The 22,433-nt window shown below is 36.5% G+C and overlaps 1 protein-coding gene across 1 annotated transcript in view; it reads left to right on the top strand.

The window, feature by feature from the left end:
* The window catches only part of LOC150090392 (uncharacterized), a 51,863-nt gene that overhangs the window by 9,788 nt on the left and 19,642 nt on the right, over positions 1 to 22,433 (top strand). Inside the window, exons 2-5 of the mRNA XM_090369098.1 lie at positions 6,730 to 6,934; positions 8,740 to 8,882; positions 13,803 to 13,942; positions 17,916 to 18,138. Coding sequence (XP_090225224.1) covers positions 6,730 to 6,934; positions 8,740 to 8,882; positions 13,803 to 13,942; positions 17,916 to 18,138 — 711 coding nt within the window. The remainder of the gene's footprint in view (positions 1 to 6,729; positions 6,935 to 8,739; positions 8,883 to 13,802; positions 13,943 to 17,915; positions 18,139 to 22,433) is intronic.

Here is a 22,433-nt window from a genome sequence, read left to right as displayed (position 1 = left end):
CTCCTTTGATATCTTGATCAGCACTTCAAATTCATCAATTTTATTTACTTTACTTCTAGCAGTAGTGTACATGCAAGTATACATGCACTTGTTCTTACACTTAGTTATCCTAACACAGCCCTTGTATTTACTTGTTCCATGATGACTCCCAGTAGCTCTTGAAGTCCCCAGCAACTTGCTCTCTAGGCTGCTGCTCAATACAGTAGAAGCAGTGCAAGAATCACTTTCACCTCTGTCTGTGGCTACCGTTAATCTTTTAGTCGGTGTCCCCCCCAATCTAGCAGTTTTCTGACCCACCTAACACTGCCTCGATAGCATTAGCAAATATTCTTGCACCCTGTCTATTTAAATGCATCCCATCCCTGTAGAAGCAGTCTCTCCTGTTAGCAAGCACAGACCACGCTGAAAAAAATTCTACTCCGTGAGTCTTGCACATTCTCTCCAGGGCCGAATTGATTGACAAGGCTCTCATCATATACTTCCTCCTATCATGTCTGGGCAGAATTGCAAACACTTTCAAATTTCACCCTAACCTTTTATACCCTTAAAAGATGATATCTTCCTACAACGTCATAAACTTTTGACCCTGGTAGACATACCCTGGTCCTGTTCCACCTCTCTAATATGCAGTGTTCTCTAAGAACTACTTAGAAACACAGGGAAAGTTGAAAAGTATTGTAAAGAGAAAGAATATTTCTCAAAAGTCATCATGATGGCTATCATCTGAACTGAAATTGTTACAGGTTTCTGTTATTAGAATTTTAAAAGATTCAGGATAAAGTTAAAGGTATAAAGTTTATATATCAAAATTACATCAGGTCTGAAAGAAAAGAATGGAATTAGCAGAGACTTTTATCCAAAAGATTGATGGGAATGAAAATTTTCTCAACAAAACATTTGGACTGAGACAGTTTCAAGCTTAATAGCATTGTTATCACCATAATGCACTTGATAATCCATACATATAAATTTAAAGTCAGTTAATGCGCTTGGGATAGCAATTGTTGGGAGGTTGGAACCTGTTTGGACTGTTCACTTTTGAGGACCCTGTTACTTCAGAGTATTACAGGAATTAGCATTAGTAGAGGCATATGATGCAAGAAAGCAAGCTTATGCAGCATCAGCCAAAAAAAAAAACACTTCCACTTCACCCCTCCGTTCGTTCGAAATACCTGTCCAGCTGAGCCTTAAATTTATTTAGGCTATCAACCTCCACAACAAGGGATGGAAGTCTGCTCCACCAACCAACTACCCTACTGGAATATTTGGTTAGGTTGAATCTTGAATACACTGTACAGGTCTGGAGGCCTCACTTTAGAAAGGATGTAGATCTGCTGGAATGGACTGTTGTTTTGTTTGTTTTGTTGGTTTTTAGGAGCATTAGCAACTAAGGCCATATTGCTTCGGGATATGCGGTGGTCATTCCTTGACCTTTCCGCATCCTCCGTATTTGGTGGTGACGGGCTCGAACCCCGGTCTAATCAAGAAGCATGTGCTGCGCACTGCTGCTCCTTCCCACCTGGCTACGGAGGCGCCCGCTGGAATGGATGCAGAGAAGGGCAACAAGACCGGTGAAGGGAGCAAAACGGTGCTCTTACCTAGAAAGACTTCACTTCTGCAAATTGTAGTGTATTGAGACTAGGCACCTGCGGGGAGAGCTGATTGACGTGTTTAAAGCCTTGAATGAATTGAATAAGCTAAATGTTAACGGCATTCTTCCACTTGCTGAGACCACACACAAGGGGACATAAATTCAAGTTGAGAAAGGATGGTTGCAGGATAGGTATGTGGAAGTTTGCCTTCAGCCAGCAGGTGGTTGACGTTGGAACAGGCTTCCACCTGCTGTGGAAGTGGATGGGGTTGAATAAATTCAAGGAACTAGACAGATTCTTGGAGGGTATGGATGGGTAAACAATGTAGTTTTTTTTTTTTTTGGTCGATGTTATATATAAGCTTGCTTTCTTGAACTTTTTTTTTTTTTTTTTTTTATGTAAACCCCAAACACGAGAGGTGTTAGAAGCTATAGTACTGAGTACCGTGCTTGGGTTGGAGGTTGCGAAGACGAAAGAAGATATTTGTTGACATTGGATTTGAACTTCTGTAGACTGTAATTTTCAGGAAATACGTATGAAGGAAGGTTGTTCCAGAAAACGGCAGTTGAATGTATAAATGAGGAATCTGAAAAGTTGGTTCTGTGAGTTTGAAGTTGGACAGTAAATGGCTGGTGGCGGCACGTGTTCGGACTGTTTTGAAAGAGAGAGTGGGAATTATAGAAGCCAAATCAGAAGAACAGTGCCCATGGAAGTATCCGTAGAAGAGGCATGCAGCAGAAACAGTACGTCTATGAGACAGCGAGTGGAGAGATGCTGTTAGATGAGTCATTAATTAACCTAACTGCCCTCTTCTGAATGGAATAAAGAAGCCTGAGAGAGGTTTTGGTGGCACCACCCCAGATGTTGGAACAATATTCCATGGCAGTGCGGATTTGCAATTTATACAGAGTGAGCAGCTGTTTGGAAGAAAAGTAACGCTGAGAGCGAAAAAGAAAATCAAGTTTTTTAGATGCAGAAGAAGCAATATTTGTAATGTGCTTGTGCCAAGAGAGATTAGAAGTCAGGGTAATCCCCAAAAGAGATATATCATTTTGCTTAGAAATCGGAGTGTCACTAAAGATAAGCATAGGAGCAGAAGAATCCTTTTAGCGAGATATAAGACAAGGCTGAGTTTTAGAAGGGTTGAAATCAACTAAGTTGTCTTTGCCCCACTGGAGAATTACCTGAAGATCAGCATTTAAGGAATTGGTAGCAGATTTTCGAGAAGTTGAAACTGATTGAGCAGGACAAGGTTTCTCAAAATGGAAAGTGGAATGCAATGTGCTATCATCAGCAAAACTATGGATAGGATTTCCAGTCAGTGGAAGAAGGTCATTAATATAAAAGAGGAAAAGAGTGGGGGAAAGAACTGAACCTTGGGGGACACCGGAATTAGTGGAGAAGTTAGAAGACAGAGAACCATCTACCAGCACCCTCAGTGAGCGATCAGAGAGAAAACTGGATAACCACTTACTAAAAACAGTTGGCAAACCATAAGATGGAAGCTTGTTTAGAAGACCTTTATGCCAAACACGATCGAAAGCCTTTGAGATGTCAAGAGCAACTACTTGTGTTTCATCGAACCTTTCTATTGAATTAGTCCATAAATGGGTAACATAAGCTAGAATATCACCAGTGGATCGACACTGACGGAATCCATACTGGTGATTGTTGATCAGATGGAAGGTTTCTATGTAGTTTAAAATTTGGCGGTTAATTGATTTCTCCATTACTTTAGAAAGAGTAGAAGTAATTGCAATGGGACGATAATTGGATGGGAGGGATTTGTCACCCTTTTTAGGAACTGGCTGGATATGAGCAAATTTCCAAGCAGAAAAACACCTTTGGAATAAGAAAGTGAAAAAAGGCGGCAAAGAATAAGAGTAAGTTTAGGAGCACAGGTTTTGAGAACAAGTGGAGAAATACCATCGGGACCTGGAGCTTTCTTAGCATCAAGATTCTTCAAAATCCTTTTGACGGAAGACCACAGGAGGCATTGAATGGAGCGTGATGGGAATGGTGGGAGGTGTTTTACCAAGATTGTTAATGCACGAGTTGGAAGAAAAATGGGATGCTAGCAGGTCAGCTTTATCCTTTCCAGATCCTGTTGCAGTAGCATAGTGTCAGTAGTGTCCTTGACAACTCTGCCAACCTTCGTATCGTCTGCAAACTTGGACATTAAGCTTGATATACCATCATCAATATCATTTATAAATACAGAAAACAATAATGGACCCAATACTGAACTCTGAGGGACTCCACTAATAACATTAGTCCACGATGAGCAGTGTCCATTGATTACCACTCTCTGTCTGCTCCCCCTTAACCACCCCTTTATCCATAGTAGCAATTTGCCTCGAATGCCACACTGCTCCAATTTGTGCAGCAGTCTTCCATGTGCAACAGTATCAAAAGCCTTTCTAAGATCCAAGTATATAATATCAAAGTTATTCCCTGCATCCAGTTCTTTTGTGACTGCATCATAGTATCCAATCAAATTGGTCAGGCAAGACTTCCCTTTAACAAAACCATGCTGTGTCTGAGCTATAACTGAAGTCTTGTCTAGATGATCCTGCAGTGCTTCTTTAACCAGTGCCTCCATTAATTTTCCAGGAACAGAAGTTAAACTAACAGGTCTATAATTACTTGTGTCGCCCTTTGATCCTCCTTTGTGAATTGGGGTCACATTGGCACATCTCCAGTCGATGGGTACTTCCCCTGAGTCCAAGGAAGCTCTCATAATTATGGCTAAGGGTTTGCTTACTTCCTTTGCTGCCTCCTTTAATATAACTGGATAGATCCCATCCACCCCAGGTGCCTTTCTTGTATTTATCTTCAACAATTTCTCCTCCACTTTACTTTCAGTTATTACAAGATTCTCTAGCTTACTGCCAGAGTTGAATACACCTCTGGCATTCCCCTCGCTGAATTACTCCTCATGTGTGAATGTCGATGCAAATTATTCATTCAGTTTGTTAGCTACCTGAGCAGGACCATCAACAGTTGACCCATTGATATTAAGTGGACCAATCTGATTCATCCCCTTCTTTCTAGAGTTTACATAAGTAAAGAACTCTTTGCTGTTTTTCTTTGCATCCCTTGCCAAAGATTTCTCGTAATCTGCCTTCGCCTGCCTAACCTCCTTTGTAACTTGGTTACAGATCAACTTGTATCTATCATAGGCTTCTGTGTCACGTGTTAATTTGTATGTATTCCATGCATTTTTCTTCTCTGCCATATGTTTCATTAGTTCATCTGACATCCACTTAGGCCTAAACCTTGAACACTATTTCTTAGTTGGTATGTAAAGCCTAGTAGCTTCCAAGATAAGTTCTTTGAATGCTTCCCATTTTGAATTTGCTGTTGGTAACATCATCAGTTGGTCCCACTGTATAGAATTTAAATATTGTCTCAGTCCATCGTAGTTGCCTTTACGAAAGCAATAACCCTTCCCTTTACCCCTAATGGTAGTTACCTCTTTACTCAAAGAGGTAACTACCATTAGAAATCCCACTTCAGCACACTGTGATCACTGCCACCTAGTGGTTCATTTACCTGCAGATTCTTAATGCATGAAGAATCACTACTGATAATCAGATTAAGAGTATTACACCTTCTAGTTTCCTCCCGAACATGCTGATGTAGAAAACAATCATCCAATAAATCCACAAAAGCCTTGCTAGTGTGTGAGTGACCAGCCCCCAAATTCCAGTCAATCAATATCTGGGAAATTAAAATCCCCCATTATAAGACTCTCTGATTTACTGGCCCACTCTATATCCCTGTACAGTTTCTTATTATACTCATCAGAGTCATTAGGCCTATAGCACACTCCTACTCTCAATTTTGATTTCCCGATGCTTATGTCACACCAAACTGGCTCGGCACTGTACTGTCCAGCGATGTCGACTGGCTTCACTTCCTAGGATTTTATGTATTTCTTAACTAATAGCATAACTCCTCCTCCCTTCCTATCCTGTCTATCCTTTCTGTAGACATTGTACTCCCCAAATTCCAGTTCTGCATTCCTTATATCTGTGTGACACCACGTCTCTGATATCCCAACAATATCTGCCTTCGATGTTTTGAGCAATACCTCAAATTCATCAAATTTATTTACTAAACTCCTAGCATTGGTGTACACGCAAGTATACCTGCACCTGTTTCTATTCTTAGCTACCCTAACACAACCCATGTGTTTACTTGTACCGCAATGGCTCCCAGCAGTCTCTGAAGTACCATGCATCTTGTTTTTCAGGCTTCTGCTCATTCTAATAGAAGCAGTGCAAGAATCTCTTTCACCTCTGCCAGTGGCTACTGTCAATCTATTGGTCTTTGTCTCCCCCCAATCTAGCAGTTTTCCGACCCACCTAACACTGCCTCGATAGCATTAGCAAACATTCTTTCACCCTTTCTATTTAATTGTATCCCATCCCTGTAGAAGCAGTCTTTCCTGTTAACAAGTACAGACCAGGCTGAAAAAAATTCTACCCCTTGAGCCTTGCACAATCTTTCCAGGGCTGAATTCATCGACAGGGCTCTCATCATATACTCCCTCCTATCGTGTCTGGGCAGAATTGCAGACACTTTCAAATTCAACCCTAATTTTTTTCAACAGTGACCTGTACTTATTAAGTAATTCCGCCGGTCTCCTACTCTTAATATCATTAGTGCCAACGTGTACAACTATATCACCTTTTGTGCCCTTAAAAGATGATATCCGCTCTACAATGTCATCAACCTTTGCCCCTGGTCATTGATATTTAAACTAGTTTTCATCCTTTCTCTTAAAATGTTCAAATTAGTGTTGAGTGACTTAAATTTTTTTTTCTGTTTATACACCAGAATATGCCCACTTTGGGTCAGTGGAGTTTACAAGGTAGACTACAAGAATATTAGCATTTTTTGTGGTATTACTCGATATATGTTGGCTTGAAAGAGACCTTGATCTACCTAAATATTTTAATACTGTATTATTTATTTGAGCCTCGTGTTGAACACATCACTCCTAATATTAATCATGCTTTCCATTATTCTGTGTTCGTTAAATTAGTTCATTAATTCATTATATTAGAACTTCTCCAGATTCCTTCTGCACATAAATTTTCATGTTATACAAAGTATGACATTTTTATAGGTTACACAAATAAAAGGAGAGCCCAATCTGTATGTCAGCAAGGATCCATATGAATTCCCAACATTTCGAAGTCTGGCTTGGTCATCCTACAAATGGGGCTCTGAAAATCTAACCATATCAAGTTGGGATGTCAACTTCAGCCCCGGGCAGTTTTACATTGGTGTTCATGCCTATTGTGGGGAAGATGTACATACAGGCCAACAGGGTAAGTCTGAATTATTAAAAAAAAAAAACCAAAAAACTACCTTATTTTTAAATCTTTATTGTTGTTTAATTGTTGTTGGTTTTTATTGTTCTTAGTATTTTAATGTATCTCTCCATTTGAAGAACTTATCTAGATTTTGTTGCAGTATCATATTCTGATCTGTGATTAACCACCCTGCCAACTTTCATATCATCTGCAAACTTAGACGTTAAGCCTGATATGCCTTCATCAGTATCATTAATAAATGCAGAAAATAAAAATATGCCCAACACTGAACCTTGGGGGACTCTGCTAATAACATTTGTCCAAGAAGAGCAGTGCCCATTGATAACAATTCTATCTTCTCCCATTCAACCATCCCTTTTTCCATAGCATTAACTAACTGCTAATGCCACACTGCTCCAATTTTTATAGCAATCTTTTATGTGCAACAGTATTAAAAGCTTTTCTCAAATCTAAGTATACGATGCTTAGATTTTAGATGTGAAAATTATATTTTGCATCCAGTTCCTCTGTTACCATGTCGTAGTATCCAGTCAGAGATTGGTCAGACAAGATTACCCCTTAACAAATCCATCCCATGACTGCAGTATAACTTCATTCTTCTGTAACTAGTCCTGCATTATTTCTTTAACCAGTGACTCCATTATTTTTCCTGAACTCATTGATGGTTCTATGTAAAGGCAAGTACTAGCCACCTCAAGTAGTTGATAAAAAGTAGGTAATACAGTTAGTCTTAAAAGATATGTATGACTCTATAGTTAGTGTAATTGACTTATATGACTATAGTTAGTGTAATTGACTTATATGACTATAGTTAGTGTAATTGACAATTCCACAAGTTTTCCAAGGTACTTGTGGGTGGGTAAGGAGGGGATATGTGGCTGGCAACCAGCCTTTGCGGAATATTAACCATTAAGAAAATTTAGTGTATTTAAATTGGATGGCTCTATTGGAAATCACTGAGGATATAGGAATAGAGATGATTAGATTTCTCCTGGCATATGTACTGTTAGTGCTGCCAGATGAAAGAAATTGTAGATGAGTTTTTTATTTATTTATTCAGCTTGAGGTATGGCCTCAAGAGCAGAATGGAGAGCAGAATGTGCTAGAAGGATTTTAAAGTAAAAATTAAATATAGTTGCACTCCAGGAGGTAGAGGGCAAATAGAATAGATTAATAAAAGAAATTATGCAGTGTACTATAGTGGTAATGACAAGAAAATAGGAGTGAACAAAACTTGTTTTATGGTAGACAAGGAACAAAGGAAATGTGTACTGGTCTTTGAGTCAATTTATGAGAGAGTTTAAGATAAGAATGAAGGGAAAATTTTGTAATATGGCTATTATAAATGCATATGCATTAATAGGAGACACTGAAGGAGCTATTAAGAACTTCTATGAAAAACTCCAGACAGTCAGTTTATATAATCTTGTAAACATAGTTGGTAATTTTAATGCAAAGGTAAGTAAAGAAGATATGTATAAAAGAAAATAACAATAACTGACTGCATAATTATGCAAATAATTGATCATTGTGAGTATCTACTTTAAACATAAAAATATCTTGAACTTGACACAGTGTAAGGTGTAATATAAAACTAGATAGTGTAATACTTATCACTGCATTAGCATAGTATAGTATTGTATAGTATAGTCTATTAATCAATTAAATTTATTAACCTTATTAATTTTCATTGTTAATCATTTTTATTTTGGGATTTGTTTACTTTTGATTATAAAATTGGATGATTTATTGTAAGCATCTAATTGGTAAGTTTTTTTTTTTTTTTTTTCTTCTTGCAGATACAGAATATAAGATTAAAGTACAGCAAGTGACACATGTTCATCCACGTACCAAAGATATTTTTAATAAGACAGAGTCTGGGATTGTGCCAGCTGGAAACTATACATACCATCGTTTTTGTCTGCCTTCTTCTTGTTATAATGTGAGTATGTTATTGAATGCATAAAAATTTTATGCTGTTATGTGCTTGCACAGTAGTAGTATTAAACATTAGTATTAAATATTTTTCTCTCTTGCCTCAACTTATAAATTAAACTGGGAACGGATGGGAGGGAGCAAGGAATTGTTTTCACTTTTGTCAATTGTGTTCTGTGACATTAGTTTTTGTTATGGCTTTGTATGCCTTTTTCTTTTTTTTTTTTTAAATTGTTGTTAGGCCACTTTTACAGCATATATACTTATACAAATATATTAACAGTTGATGCAGTTTATTTATCAATCAGTTTGTGCCAAACAAGCCGTTTGATAAACAAACTTGCTTTTAGGTAGGTACATCTACCTAATAGCAAGTGTGTTCTCCTTTAACTCTCAAAATAGCCTGGATTTATGCTGGTATGGAGGTTGTTGTTTAAGAGTTTTAAGACACAAGGGCATCAAAGGCCAAGATGTGTCTTTCCATGTTTTATTTTAATGAAAATCAATTCTTTCAGATTTATTTGTCAAATTGGATTTGCCGAATAAAATTGAACAGTTCATCTAGATTTGCAGAGTTGTCTAATATCTGTTGAAGAGTAAATGGATTCCGATTATTGCATAGACTCTGGAAGCAAAAGGATCTGGAATTTCTGAAGTACAGTAATACCCCGACTTACGCTACCCCGACTTACGCGAACTCGGAGTTACGCGGTTCTTGATTTTTTCGTTTGGCAACGCTGCCGCCCACTATCTTCAAGGTCGTTTTTCATATGTTATCGATATACGGTGCGACGGCGGAGAATGAGAGCGAAAGATGAACAAAATTCAACTTTGCTGCTTTTATGTTTTTTATATCAGTGAAGGGGAAACACATTTCACCATAATAACGCAAAAACCAACACAATTCCAGCTATCAATATAATAGCAAATGCAATTAGATCGAGTTTACTACCAGTTTATAACAGATTTCACTAGCAGAAACGCAACTGGATTTTTATTGTTTTATGGTAGTAACCCCTAGAAATGTGAGGTGTTAATAGTGTATCTCTGCCTTTATGGTGTTGTTTATTCAGTTGCTACATGCGCGCAGCTTTGTTTATGCATATCAAGCGTGCCTCCTCGTTTTGTAATTGTGCTTTATTCCCTAAAAAGGAGTAAAATACTTAAAAGGTGTGAAAAGGAAGCGTCCTGGTGAAGACGCTGCAGATTCAGAGAGAAAAAGAAAAGCAATTATCGATAAACAGAGGCGGACTGGATCAAAAATTCTTACCCGGGGAAAATTTATAGTGGCCTCATACTATGGTTTATGGCCAAAATCACACCGGCCTCCTGCCCACCGGGGTTTCCCCGGCAAGGCTAATGGCCAGTCCGCCTCTGTCGATAGAGAAAAAATATGAAATTGTGAAACGCTTTGAGCGAAATGAAAGGCCATGCGATATTGCACGTGCTACAGGCCTAAATGAAACAACGGCGAAAAGCACATGACAATTGCAAACTTGACAGGTTGAAAATTGAAAAGGGCTCAATTGTAAAGGGCTTAAAAATTTTAGAAAACATAGACTCCAACGAAGAACGCGTTATAGCTACAAAGCAAGGAATAAAAAAATTATTAGCTTGCTACGAAGAAATTCTGCGTGAAAAAAAGAAGGCGCTGTGTCGTCAGACGAATTTGTTAGATTTTATGAAGCCATCGACATCGAAATAACTTTTTTACGTAAGTCATTTGTTTTTTAATACATATTTTGTATTAATATGTATAAAGAACTGCAATTTTATTAATATTTTTCTTCTAAACTAGTGTTTTTGTTAGTCCTTGGTCCCAATTAAGCAAAATTTATATGTATTTATATGCAAAGTTGTACCCCGACTTACGCGAATTCGACTTACGCGATTTTCGGCGGACCCACCTATCGCGTAACTTCGGGGTATTACTGTATAGGCAATCTAATAGGATGTTTCACTGTAAACTGAACTTGGCATTGAAAACAGAGAGGAGGATTTTCATTAGCTAATAGATGATGATGATGCGTGAGGTGAGTGTGGCCAATTTGTAGTCTGGCAAGCATTACTTTTTCTAATGCTTGATTTCCATATTTGTGGATTCGGTTTTATTTCCTGCAGTTTATTGGTTTGACTTCTCAATATCTGGGCCCATTCGTCTTCACTAGTTCTAATAATAATTAGTCTGAAATTAGTGTATGGTACTATCATTATTTTGTTTGGCCGTTCTGTAGCTGACTTTGCTGCATTATCTGCTTTTTCATTGCCTTCTATTCCAGAGTGTCCTGGAATCCAGCAAAGAGTTATTACAGAATGTTTTTTTTGACAGAGTTTTTAATTAGAAAACTAATTTCTTGTAGCATGGGATTACATGAATGATGGCCGACCAGGCTAGCCGGGTGGGTAAAGTGCCTGCCTGCCTGGCAACCCAAAGGTCGCGGGTTCGAATCCTGCCTCGGGCTTGGATCAAAGTACTGCAAAAACCTTAGGAGGTGCATTATGGCCACATAAGCCGATGCGCCAACAACTACCAAAAAAAAAAAAAACATGAATGATGTTTACCCTGTATGACTGAGATAGCACTGAGCGAATCAGAATATATATATATATATATATATATATATATTAGGACCAAAATTGATGATTGCTGACATATTTCACTTAATGCAAGCTGGATGGCATATAATTCTGCAGAAAGTATGCTGTACTCAAGTGGCAGAGACTTTGAAACTACATGTGAAAAGAAAACAGCTGCTGCACCAACATGTGAGTGCGATTTAGAGCCATCTGTATAGATTGCTCTAAATCGCACTCACAAGTATGATTGGCATGTAGCTGTTGGATGTTAAATGATGGAATAGTGTTTTTTGACCACTGAGTGGTGAAGTATAGATCAGTGTCTATATCAACTTTATCCCATGGAGATAAAAGCATATTTGCACTTTCTTTAATTTTATTAAGATCAATTTTCCACTTCTCTGTTATTTCTTGAAGACATATCCCAGCAGGCCTGGATTCATTTGGTTTGGATTCATAAAGTGTTGTCCAAAGAGGTTGGTTGAGGTATACCCAACAGGGGTGAATTGGAAGGCTTCTTGTTTTGGTAGCATATTGACAGAGTAGGCTTTGTCTTCTAAGATAAAGTAGAGGGTCGTGTGCTTCCACGTACAAGCTCTGAACTGGGGAGGTTTTGAAGGCAGCTGGTCCACAGTGACTTAGTTGCTTCCCCCAGTTGTTTCAAATTGAACGATTTATGATCTCTACTCTGAAGAACTTATTCCACCTCATTTCATAGGTGCTCAGTTGGATTGAGATCTGGTGAGGCTGAATTCACTCATGTTCCTGAAACCAGTTTTGTATGGTTCTGGCCTTGTGAAATGGCACACTTTCCTTTTGGAAGAATCCATTCACAGACAGATATGCTGCAGCCATTGAAGGGATACACCTGGTCAGAAACAGTTTCTAGATAACCTGTGGAAATTGGGCCCTTTCAACAACCAAACATTGAAAGAGCCCAATGTGCACCATAAAAACACTTCCCACTACCATTACACTGTCACCACCTGGATCCATGGACTTGTTGTTTTAAACCCTTTCCTGTCCTCCTATCAGTGTGAAACAGAAGGAACTGGGATTCATCATACAAGCAGTGTTTTTCAAATCTCCACTGTCACAAAATGGTGTTCCCACGCATGCTAGCCATCCTTTTTTTTTTTTTTTTTTTGCTCACAGGGTTTGGTTGTTGGCTGTAATGTCCTTGGGATGGATGATGGGATCTGATGAGTTGTGCCTTCCGAAATGCCTTATTGGTTAACCACTTGTACTGGGTTATTTGATGACTGACTAGCCTTTTTGTTAGCCTCTATTAAACTCTCACATGAACAAGCTGTTTCTGACCACGAGATTGCTGTTAGCTGCATGTTATTTGATTTTGGACCAATCTTGGTACATCATATAAGCATTTAACCCCAGGGGCTTACATCTGGTGAGTATGGGCTTGGCACACCCAGGGTCCTGAGCTGGATATCATCATTCTTCTCTTTCTTGGTGATTCCTTTCTAATTAATTCTGACTCTCTCTCTCTCTCTCTCTCTCTCTCTCTCTCTCTCTCTCTCTCTCTCTCTCTCTCTCTCTCTCTCTTGGGAATTTGGGACTTGGGTACTTGGGAATTTTTTTTGGCTGGTGCAGCATAAGCCTCAGGCTTTCTTGCACCATATGGCTAATAATAATAATAATAATAATTTCGGATACCCAAGACACAGTTGTACTTGAAAACCTCATCAGGATGCAGCTCCTGAAATACTAGCATGTCTTGAACAAACTATAATGCCACATTCAAAGTCACTGAAATCTTTTGTTTTATCCATTCTTGCACTGAATTGCTCACATAAAACATCCTATATATAATCTTTATTGTATAACACTTTTGTATACAATAAAGATTATATAATAGATGCTGAATATGTATAAAAATATAACAGTATACTGCGGGCCAGAAGGCCAATATAACTTATAAAAACTAAGATAGCCTATGTAGGTCTACAATGCCATACCCTGGAAATAAACATATAATTAGTAATTATAGGTTTATTTCTGTTATTATGTTAATTATATTATGTTAAATAGTAAAACGCAGTATACTGTTATGTTTATATACATATTCAGCATCTATATAGTACATATTATACTTTTACTATAACTAGATTACAGACTGATGTAATGTTCAATCTACTATTGATGATGGCATTAATCTGATCTGGCAAAACTCTTACATTTATCCCTATTTTGTGTGTGTGTGTACATTTAGGTTAGAATACCTAATAAAGTGTCCACTCAGCATATTGAATGCTAGATATTTCAAAAATTATCTTTCCCCATTTCATTGTTCAAATTATCAGTGATATAATATGTGAAATCTTTTTTTTAGGTGGATATTCATTTAAATAATTGCATAGATCCAAAAGAATGCCCCAAAACGTATGCATGGCCTGAATTAGTGGTGTCTCCTACAGAAGAATTTCCAACAGAACAGTCTATGGCATGGATGCTAGCTCAGATACAGCATAGGTAAGTGTTAATTGGTATATATGATATTGATTAGCAATATGATATTGCTAATTTTACATTAGCAGCATGCAATAAAAAAAAAAGAAAGAAAAAAAGCTAAATATAATCTTAAGTAAAGAAAGAAGAAATAATGGGTCTGTTCACTTTTAAAATACAATATTGTGCTTTAGATAGTCACAGAGAATAAAGATTGCATCACTGTGTATGGACATGCATACATAAAAATATAAAGCCATTGGAAAGGGGGAGGGACTAGTTTTAATGCATAGAATAATTTTTCTATAATACAGGATGTCTCAGATTTGTTCATCTGCATGTAAATATTTATTTCACGATATATGTATTACAAGATAGTAACACATAACAGGGAAATAAATGTTTAAGTATTTTTAATATTCAAACGTATCCACCTTGTTATAGCCAGTAAAGTAAAGTTGGGAGGTATCCAGATGTAGGATAGATGTACGGAAATTTGCCTTTAGCCAGCGGGTAGTTGGCTGGTGGAACAGACTTCCATCCTTTGTTGTGGAAGTTAATAGCATCCTAAATAAATTTAAGGCTCAGCTGGACAGGTATTTCGAATGAACGGAGGGGTGAAGTGGAAGTGTTGTTTTTTTTTTTTTTTTTTTGGCTGATGCTGCATAAGCTTGCTTTCTTGTATCATATGCTAATGCCAATATTGTGCCTATTTATTAGCATTAGTAGAGGCATACAACGCAACAAAGCAAGCTTATACAGCATCAGCCAAAAAAAAAAACTCATTTCACCCTTAAATTCATTCGAAATCGCCCTCTCAGGTTCTTAATCCAAGCAAGAGGAAGAATCCCATCAGCATTCAGCTTGCTCAACCAATTCAAGGCCTTATACACCTCAATCAGATCACCTCGCAGGTACTGCTGTTTGCAGAACTTAAGCGTTACTTGGTAAGAGCACCCCTTTGTTCCTCTGACCAATCTTGTTGCCCTTCTTTGTACTTCTTCTAGTAACTCTACATCCTTTCTAAAATGAGGCCTCCAGACCTGTACACAGTACTCTAGGTGTGGCCTGACCATTGCCTTGTACAACAGGATAATCATCTCCTTGTCCCTGCTAGAAAAATTCCTATATATCATTGAAAAGACTCAATGACCTGCTGTGGAAGCCCATCTGCACTGCTCAGCAAACTTCATATTTGACTGCACAATTACCCCCAGGTCCTTTTCACTTTCCACTTCCCTGTGTGTTGTACCACACAGTTGGTTATTGATCTTGGATTATTGCTAGCCATATGCAGTACTTTGCATTTATCAATGTTAAACTTCATTTGCCACTTCTCAGCCCATTTGCCCAACTTATCTAGATCCAGTTGGAGTAGTATACTGTCTTTACTGTCTTTAACAACTGTGCCAATCTTTGTATCATATGCAAACTTGGACATTAATCCTGATATACCTTCATCAATATCATTGATGAATACACAAAACAACAATGGGCCAGCACTGAACCCTGGGGAACTAGTAGTAGTAGTAGTAGTAGTGGCACATGATGCAAGAAAGCAAGTGTAGGAGCTTATGCAGCATCAGCCAAAAAAAAAAAAAAAAAAAAATCACACCATTCCCTCCAAATGCCTGTCCAGTTCCTCCTTAAATTTATTTAACCTATCAACTTCCACAACGACAGATGGAAGTTTGTTCCAGCAATTAACCACCCGCTGGCTAAAGGCAAATTTCCGCACATCTATTCTACATCTATCCTTTCTTAATTTGAACTTATGTCCCCGTAGGTTCGTAATCTGAACAAGTGGAAGGATCCCATCAGAATTCAGCGTGCTCAACCCATTCAAGGCCTTATAGACCTCAATCAGATCACCGCGCAGGTGCCTAGTCTCCAGCCACTGCAATTTGCAGAACTTAAGCCTCTCTTCGTAAGAGAATCCCTTCATTCCCCTCACCAATCGTGTTGCTCTTCTCTGTACACGCTCAAGCAAATCTACATCCTTCCTAAAATGAGGCCTCCAGACCTGTACGCAGTACTCAAGGCGTGTATAACCATTGCCTTATACAGAGGGACAATCACCTCCTTTTCCCTGCTAGCAAAATTCCTATATATCATTGACAAAACCCCATGACCTGCTCTAGCAGCCTGTCTGCATTGCTCAGAAAACTTCATATCTGACTGCACAATTACTCCCAGGTCTTTTTCATTTTCTACCACCTTAAGTGTGGTACCACACAGTTGGTACGTTTCTCTGGGGTTACTTCTACCCATATGCAGTACTTTGCATTTGTCAAGGTTGAACTTCAGTTGCCACTTCTTAGCCCATATGCCCAAATTATCTAGATCCAAATTATCTAACTCCACTAATAACATTTGTCCATGGAGAGCAGTGTCCATTGATTGCTACTCTCTGTCGTCTCCCACTCAGCCATCACCTTATCCATTGTAGCAACTTATTCTTAATGCCATACCTCTCCAATTTGTACAGCAGCCTTCCATGTGCAACAGTATCAAAAGCTTTCCTGAAATATAAGTATATGATATCAAAATTATTTTTGACATTCAGTTCCCTTGTGACCACATTTTAGTATCCAATCAAATTGGTCAGACAAGACAAACCCATGCTGTGTCTTAACTATTACTGCAGTCTTATCTAGATGATCCTGCAATGCTTCTTTAACCAGTGACTCCATTATTTTCCCTGGAACACAAATTAAACTAACAAGACTATAGTTACTTGTGTCACCCTTTGTGAATTAGGAATAAATTTGCACACCTCCAGTCCATGGGGACCTCAAGTGAGTCCAAAGTAGCTCTCATAATTATGGGAAGTCACCTCCTTTGTGACTTAATTACAGACTAGCTTATATCTGCCATAGGCTTCTGTGTTGCCTGATAATTTATATGCCTCCCATGCATTTTTCTCCTCTGCCGCAGGTCTCATTAATTTATCTGACATCCATTTAGGCCTAAACCTTGAACAGTATTTCTTAGTTGGTATGAAAAGCTTAGTATTCTCCAAGATTAAGTCCCTGAAGGCTTCCCATTTAGAATTCACCGTTGGTGGCATCATCAGTTAATCCCACTGTTTAGAATTTAAACTGTCTGAGAACACTGTAGGCACCTTTACGAAAGCAAAAACTCTTCCCTTTATCCTTGATGGTAGTTACATCTTTAAGTTAATCCCATATCAAATCACTGTGGTCACTGTCAACCAGTGTTTCCTTTATCTGCAAATTATTTTCCCAGTTAAAGCAAAATTTGACGTTTGTTTGTTGCTCCATTGCAAAATTGTGACATGGAATTTTAATGCTACTAATGAAACTTGTTGTTACTTGCAATCTCTCAGCGTACTGGACAGTCTGTGTACTAACATCTGTTAGGAAAAGTTTGAACCACAACATACCACTTCTGTTTGTTTTCAAACTCGTCGAACCTGACTGCAACAACAGCACCTGTTGTTGCAGTCAGTATTGCCAGTTAAGCTGTGTAATGATCTTTTCTGGTCAGATTTGAAGTATAATTACTTCTATTTGAAGTAATTAATATTACTTCAAATTGACCAGTAAACTATATTACATTCTACTACAAATACTTGTCTGTCATCTTATTGAATATATTTTTAAAACATATTCCTAACATAATATGTACATGAATATTAATAATTTCATTGTGCTACTTAGTTTTAAATTCAATGCTTGATTCAGAAGTAATCAGTAAGCTGATTCCTAAAACAGATTTTCATTCATATTGAGATTGATGTGCTGTCATTGACTTAGTCAATCTTGTGCAAGCCTGTTATTAGAAATTGGACAAGTTGCCAATGACAGGCTGTCTAAGCAGATTACCCCATTTCATTTTAATTATTATTAAGTGAGCCCACCCTTAATTAATTGGAAGGACCTACTGTAATGAGACTTTGAAGATCATGTATAAGCATTAACTGGTTCTGGTAGTAGCCAAAAATTAACAGCTGCTATTTTTTTTACTTTTTCAGGTATGTGAGACTTACTCAAGGTGATCCAATGGTAAAACCAGGTCATTACTATATTGCTGTATATGGTTGGTGTACACCAGATGATAAATGTCCTGATAAGGATTCATGTGGTCCTTGCACGTATGCAGCAAATACATCTTATAATGTGACTGTTATACCAAAGCTTATTTGTTCATCGACTGGCTGGAAAACTAATGCTGTAGCACCATCACTATTGTCAGGGGTATTACTTCTTATACTCTTAATGGACCAAGTTCTTTTGTAGTTGTATAGTTTGAAGATCTTCAAGATATTTATTTTTAGATTATTTTTATAGATAATAGCAGTTATTTGTTTATGCTTTTCTCACCTATTTCTTAATTAGGGTGGGATTATAAGTACAAGGAATGCAGATTAATATTTTTATCTGTTTTGTTAGATGTAAGGTTTTGAACTTTTTTTTTTTTTTTGACCTGAAGTGTAAAAATTTATTTTTATTGCAGATTACATATTCCAGTTAAATGGGATATTTAATCAGAAAAAAAATGAAAACAGTACACTGACTGAGTTAAGTAGAATAGAGCCTTAAATTAGATTCAAATAATCATAGGGTTAATTATTACAACCATAACCATCACAAATTTCATTTCCTTATATTTGTATATAGACTTTAAGGTAGCTATAAAAAAAAAAATACATATATGTGTGTGTACTATTAGAGGTTATCAGTATTGAGTAATCTTATTTAGTATGTAAAATTAATAAAGGAACAACTTAAGAAAAATATATTTTCATATCTTAGCATTTAGAAAATTTCACATTAACATATGAAAATTTTCATTTGTTAATCTCCCATACACACTCCAAAGATGAATCATAGAACTCATTAGTAGTTCTGCGTTGATTAAATTTATGTCTGTTATAATTTCACATGCTCAAAGAATTTCTAGTAATACAGCAGTGCCAGTGAAAGCTTAATTGAATATATGATTGATAATAACATTTCATTCTAGTCACTTATTTATACAGTATTTTGAAACATTTTAGTAGTTAATTTGTCTTTCTGCTGAAGGCATGTGAACATTCTGTTATTATTTGGGGTTTTTTTTTTTTTTTTTTTGGTTTTTTTTTTTATAATCCTTTATCTAGTAATAATATATAGACTAATTTCTGTTTAGACCTTGTAATATACTTTCAAATGTTCACCTTATCAGGTTTGAGTCATTCTTTGAAAGTACTTTTTGCTAATTGCATGTATACAATAGAACCTCACTAATTCAGACTAAAGGAAGAGGTGAAGGAGTAGTGTAAGTTGGTGAAAATCCTGAATTATAGAATATAATTGTATGTAAAAATTTTCAAATTGTAGTTCATAAAAGAGAAAATTTATTCACAGTCGAATATATTCACATTTAGCCATTTTCCATTACATGTTTATATTCAAAACAAAATTTTATCAAAATGTTCAAATCAAATGGAACATGAAGAGAATGATTTTTTAAAACAGAACTTTAATTAATGTGTTAAACTATAAATTTAATTAGCTGTAGATGCCTCTTTAATTGTTATTTTTATTTTTTTTTTCGAAGAAATTGGAAATTTTATGTTGAATTAAGGTCCTGTTATTTTTGCTTTCATAACATTATTCTTCATTTTGTTTAGACCATAAAAATATTTTTGAATTCCTCATCAAAACTAGCAAATTTAATAAGAGTATCAAGGCAGCTTCTGGCTTTCTGTAATTTAATTTAATCTTCTTTACTTTATTTTATTTTTTTGCTTCCCACTTCACCTATAGATTTTTCACCCTTGAAATACTATCGATATTTCATCTTCTTCTTGCATCACTCACATTATCTTTTTTGCCATTAGTGCAATATAATTTGACACTCTTTATATTTTTATTCCATTTAAATAAATACAAGTCATAATTTAATAGCGATTTCCATTACTTACTTTTGTACTCTGCTTTTGCTTCATCTTAACTATAAATAGCACATTCATTAATTAGCCCATTTTTAATTTTATAATTTCTAATATTGGCCGCTGTCTTTTCTCCTTATCAGAATCCAAAATTTTTCATTTATTTATTTCAATATAAATGTTTACAACTGAGTATGACTCTGCAATAGGTTGTATGAGGACTGTGGTGCTGGGAAGTAAGAAAAGGCACTCAATACTGTCATTATTGCTTTATAAAATTTCATTGAAGGATGTGCAGGAGCGTTACATAACAATAAAAATGTCTTAATGTTTTCATTTGCACTAAATTGTTCCTTATGAATGATTTTTCTTCTTTGGAAAAGTGATTATGAAACCATTCTATAAAAAGTTTGGATTTGTATCAATAAAATCTTTTCTAGAAAAAATTTCTACATATGTAAAATACATACATAAAAAAGAAGGTGGTCCAAATTATAGAGGGTCTGAATTAGTGAAGTCCAAATTAGTGAGGTTTTACTGTATAAGTATGTCATCTTCTTTTATCTGTAACAGTGATATATAACTTCTTGTTTTCAAAGAGCCGTATAATCAGTTAATTAGTGCATCTATTTTCTCACTGATTGCATTAAGAAAAGTTAAAATACATATATTAGGAACAAATAGTTAAATGGCCCTTTTAAAGCAAAAGGATCATTTAATACTATTCTTCTAGTATTGTTGAATGATTTTGCCAATTCGCAAAATATTTCAACAACACTAATACCTTCAACAACTAGAAATCTTCTAGCAATACTAGAAGAATAGTCAACAGTATGCTAGCAACATGCAGCAGCAACAGTCATTGAAAGAGCAATTTTTGGAATATGAAGGAGACAAATGTTGTTCAGGACATTTTCTAAGTCTTGCGAAGCCTCATATGAAGGTGCCAGATTTCCAACTCTCTTCAACTAGTGAAGAGCTGAAGTCTAAATTTAAGGAGGCTGAGTGGAATGTGTAGTTGCTGAACTTCTTTAAATGGCATTCCAAGAATTGTTACCATAATCTACAGCAGAAGGGAGTTGTGTTTTTTTTTTTTTTTTTAATCTGCTATGTAAAGTGTGAATAAAACAATGAAAATTTAATTTGGAAAACTACCAGAAAGTTTTGATTCAAGATGGCTTTTCCATACACTTTGAGATTTAATTTCATAAAACTTGCATATAAAAAGGAAAAATCGCATCTTCAACATTATTTCCTAATGGTTCTTTTTCATTAAGAAAAATTTTAATCTCTACAGTTAAATAAAAACATTTCCAAAACCTTGCTTTTGCTTAGTCAGAAAACTATAGTGGGACCATGGAACAGTTTTGCATATGATGTGCACTGGCTGACTTTATATGAACTACTTTGGTGCATTATTAGGCAAAGTATTTATTGTTTGAAAGATGCATTTTTATCTCTCCAATTAAATAAACATTTCCAAAACCTTGCTTTTGCTAAACCAGAAATCATTAGTGGAATGTGTATTGCTCAGTCTGTAAAATGTGATTTTTATCAATCAGTGTTTAATTGTATGTGTAGTCATGGAATAATATATGCAGACACTCGCATGTGCATCATGAGGTAATTATAGCACAATATAGCTTAAGTCAAAGCATGTAAAGAGACTCCAAATTTATGTAATTATACTTTTTTTTTTATCTTTACAAAAGGCAATGGTGAATCTCCTTGAATAGTGAAGTACTAAACCAATGATCTCCAACCTTTTGTGCCTACAGGCACATTTGAAAGTTTCAGAGAATGGCTGGCAACAACCAATTAACTTAATCCATTTTAGTATAATAAACCACAAAGTGCAAGAACACAATATGTTAGGCGCCTCCGTAGCCAGGTGGGAAGGAGCAGCAGTGCGTAGCACATGCTTCTTGATTAGACCGGGGTTCGAGCCCGTGACCACCAAATACGGAGGATGCGGAAAGGTCAGGGAATGACCACCGCATATCCCGGAGCAATATGGCCTTAGTTGCTAATGCTCAAAAAAACCCAAATAACAACAATATGCTAGTACAGCCCACTTTCCACACATTTGCACTGTGTTCTCACAAGCTTACTGGTAAGCTTGGAATGACATGTGTAGTGCATGTTGTGTGATGCTGGCATTCAGCTAGGAAGTCAACTATTATTGATAAAGAAATTCTGATATGCCTTTGCATGTGCATAGCATTAATATACCTTGCAAGTTGATAATTTTAATGTATGATGTTCCCTGCTCATATTATGGCTTTCATTATAATCTTTCTGCAAAATCACAGTACCCAAAAGAGTCTTTGTGGACACTATGGCACTCACAGCACTGCATTGGGGACCACTCACAATGGTCCATTGTTAACTGTTGTGGTAGTGATAGTTCATCTGTTCCAAAAAAAAAAACAATTACGACAAACTTGTGAACTCCTTTGTTCATAGTGGCCAAACCTAGTATAAATGGAAATTTATTTATTTAATCAATGTTGTAATATTCCATTTTTTATTTAAAATTTGTAACAATCTTTAAATATTCAAACCAACTTGGGCCATAGCATTTTTTTATGGGGTCATTTTGAGGCCTATGTTATG

The sequence above is a fragment of the Mastigoproctus giganteus genome, chromosome 2 (assembly GCF_048544385.1).
Source record: "Mastigoproctus giganteus isolate SK-2022 chromosome 2, ASM4854438v1, whole genome shotgun sequence".
NCBI lineage: Eukaryota > Metazoa > Arthropoda > Arachnida > Uropygi > Thelyphonidae > Mastigoproctus > Mastigoproctus giganteus.
The sequence above is the reverse complement of the archived record's forward strand: the minus strand, read 5'-3'. Positions and strand labels throughout refer to the sequence as shown.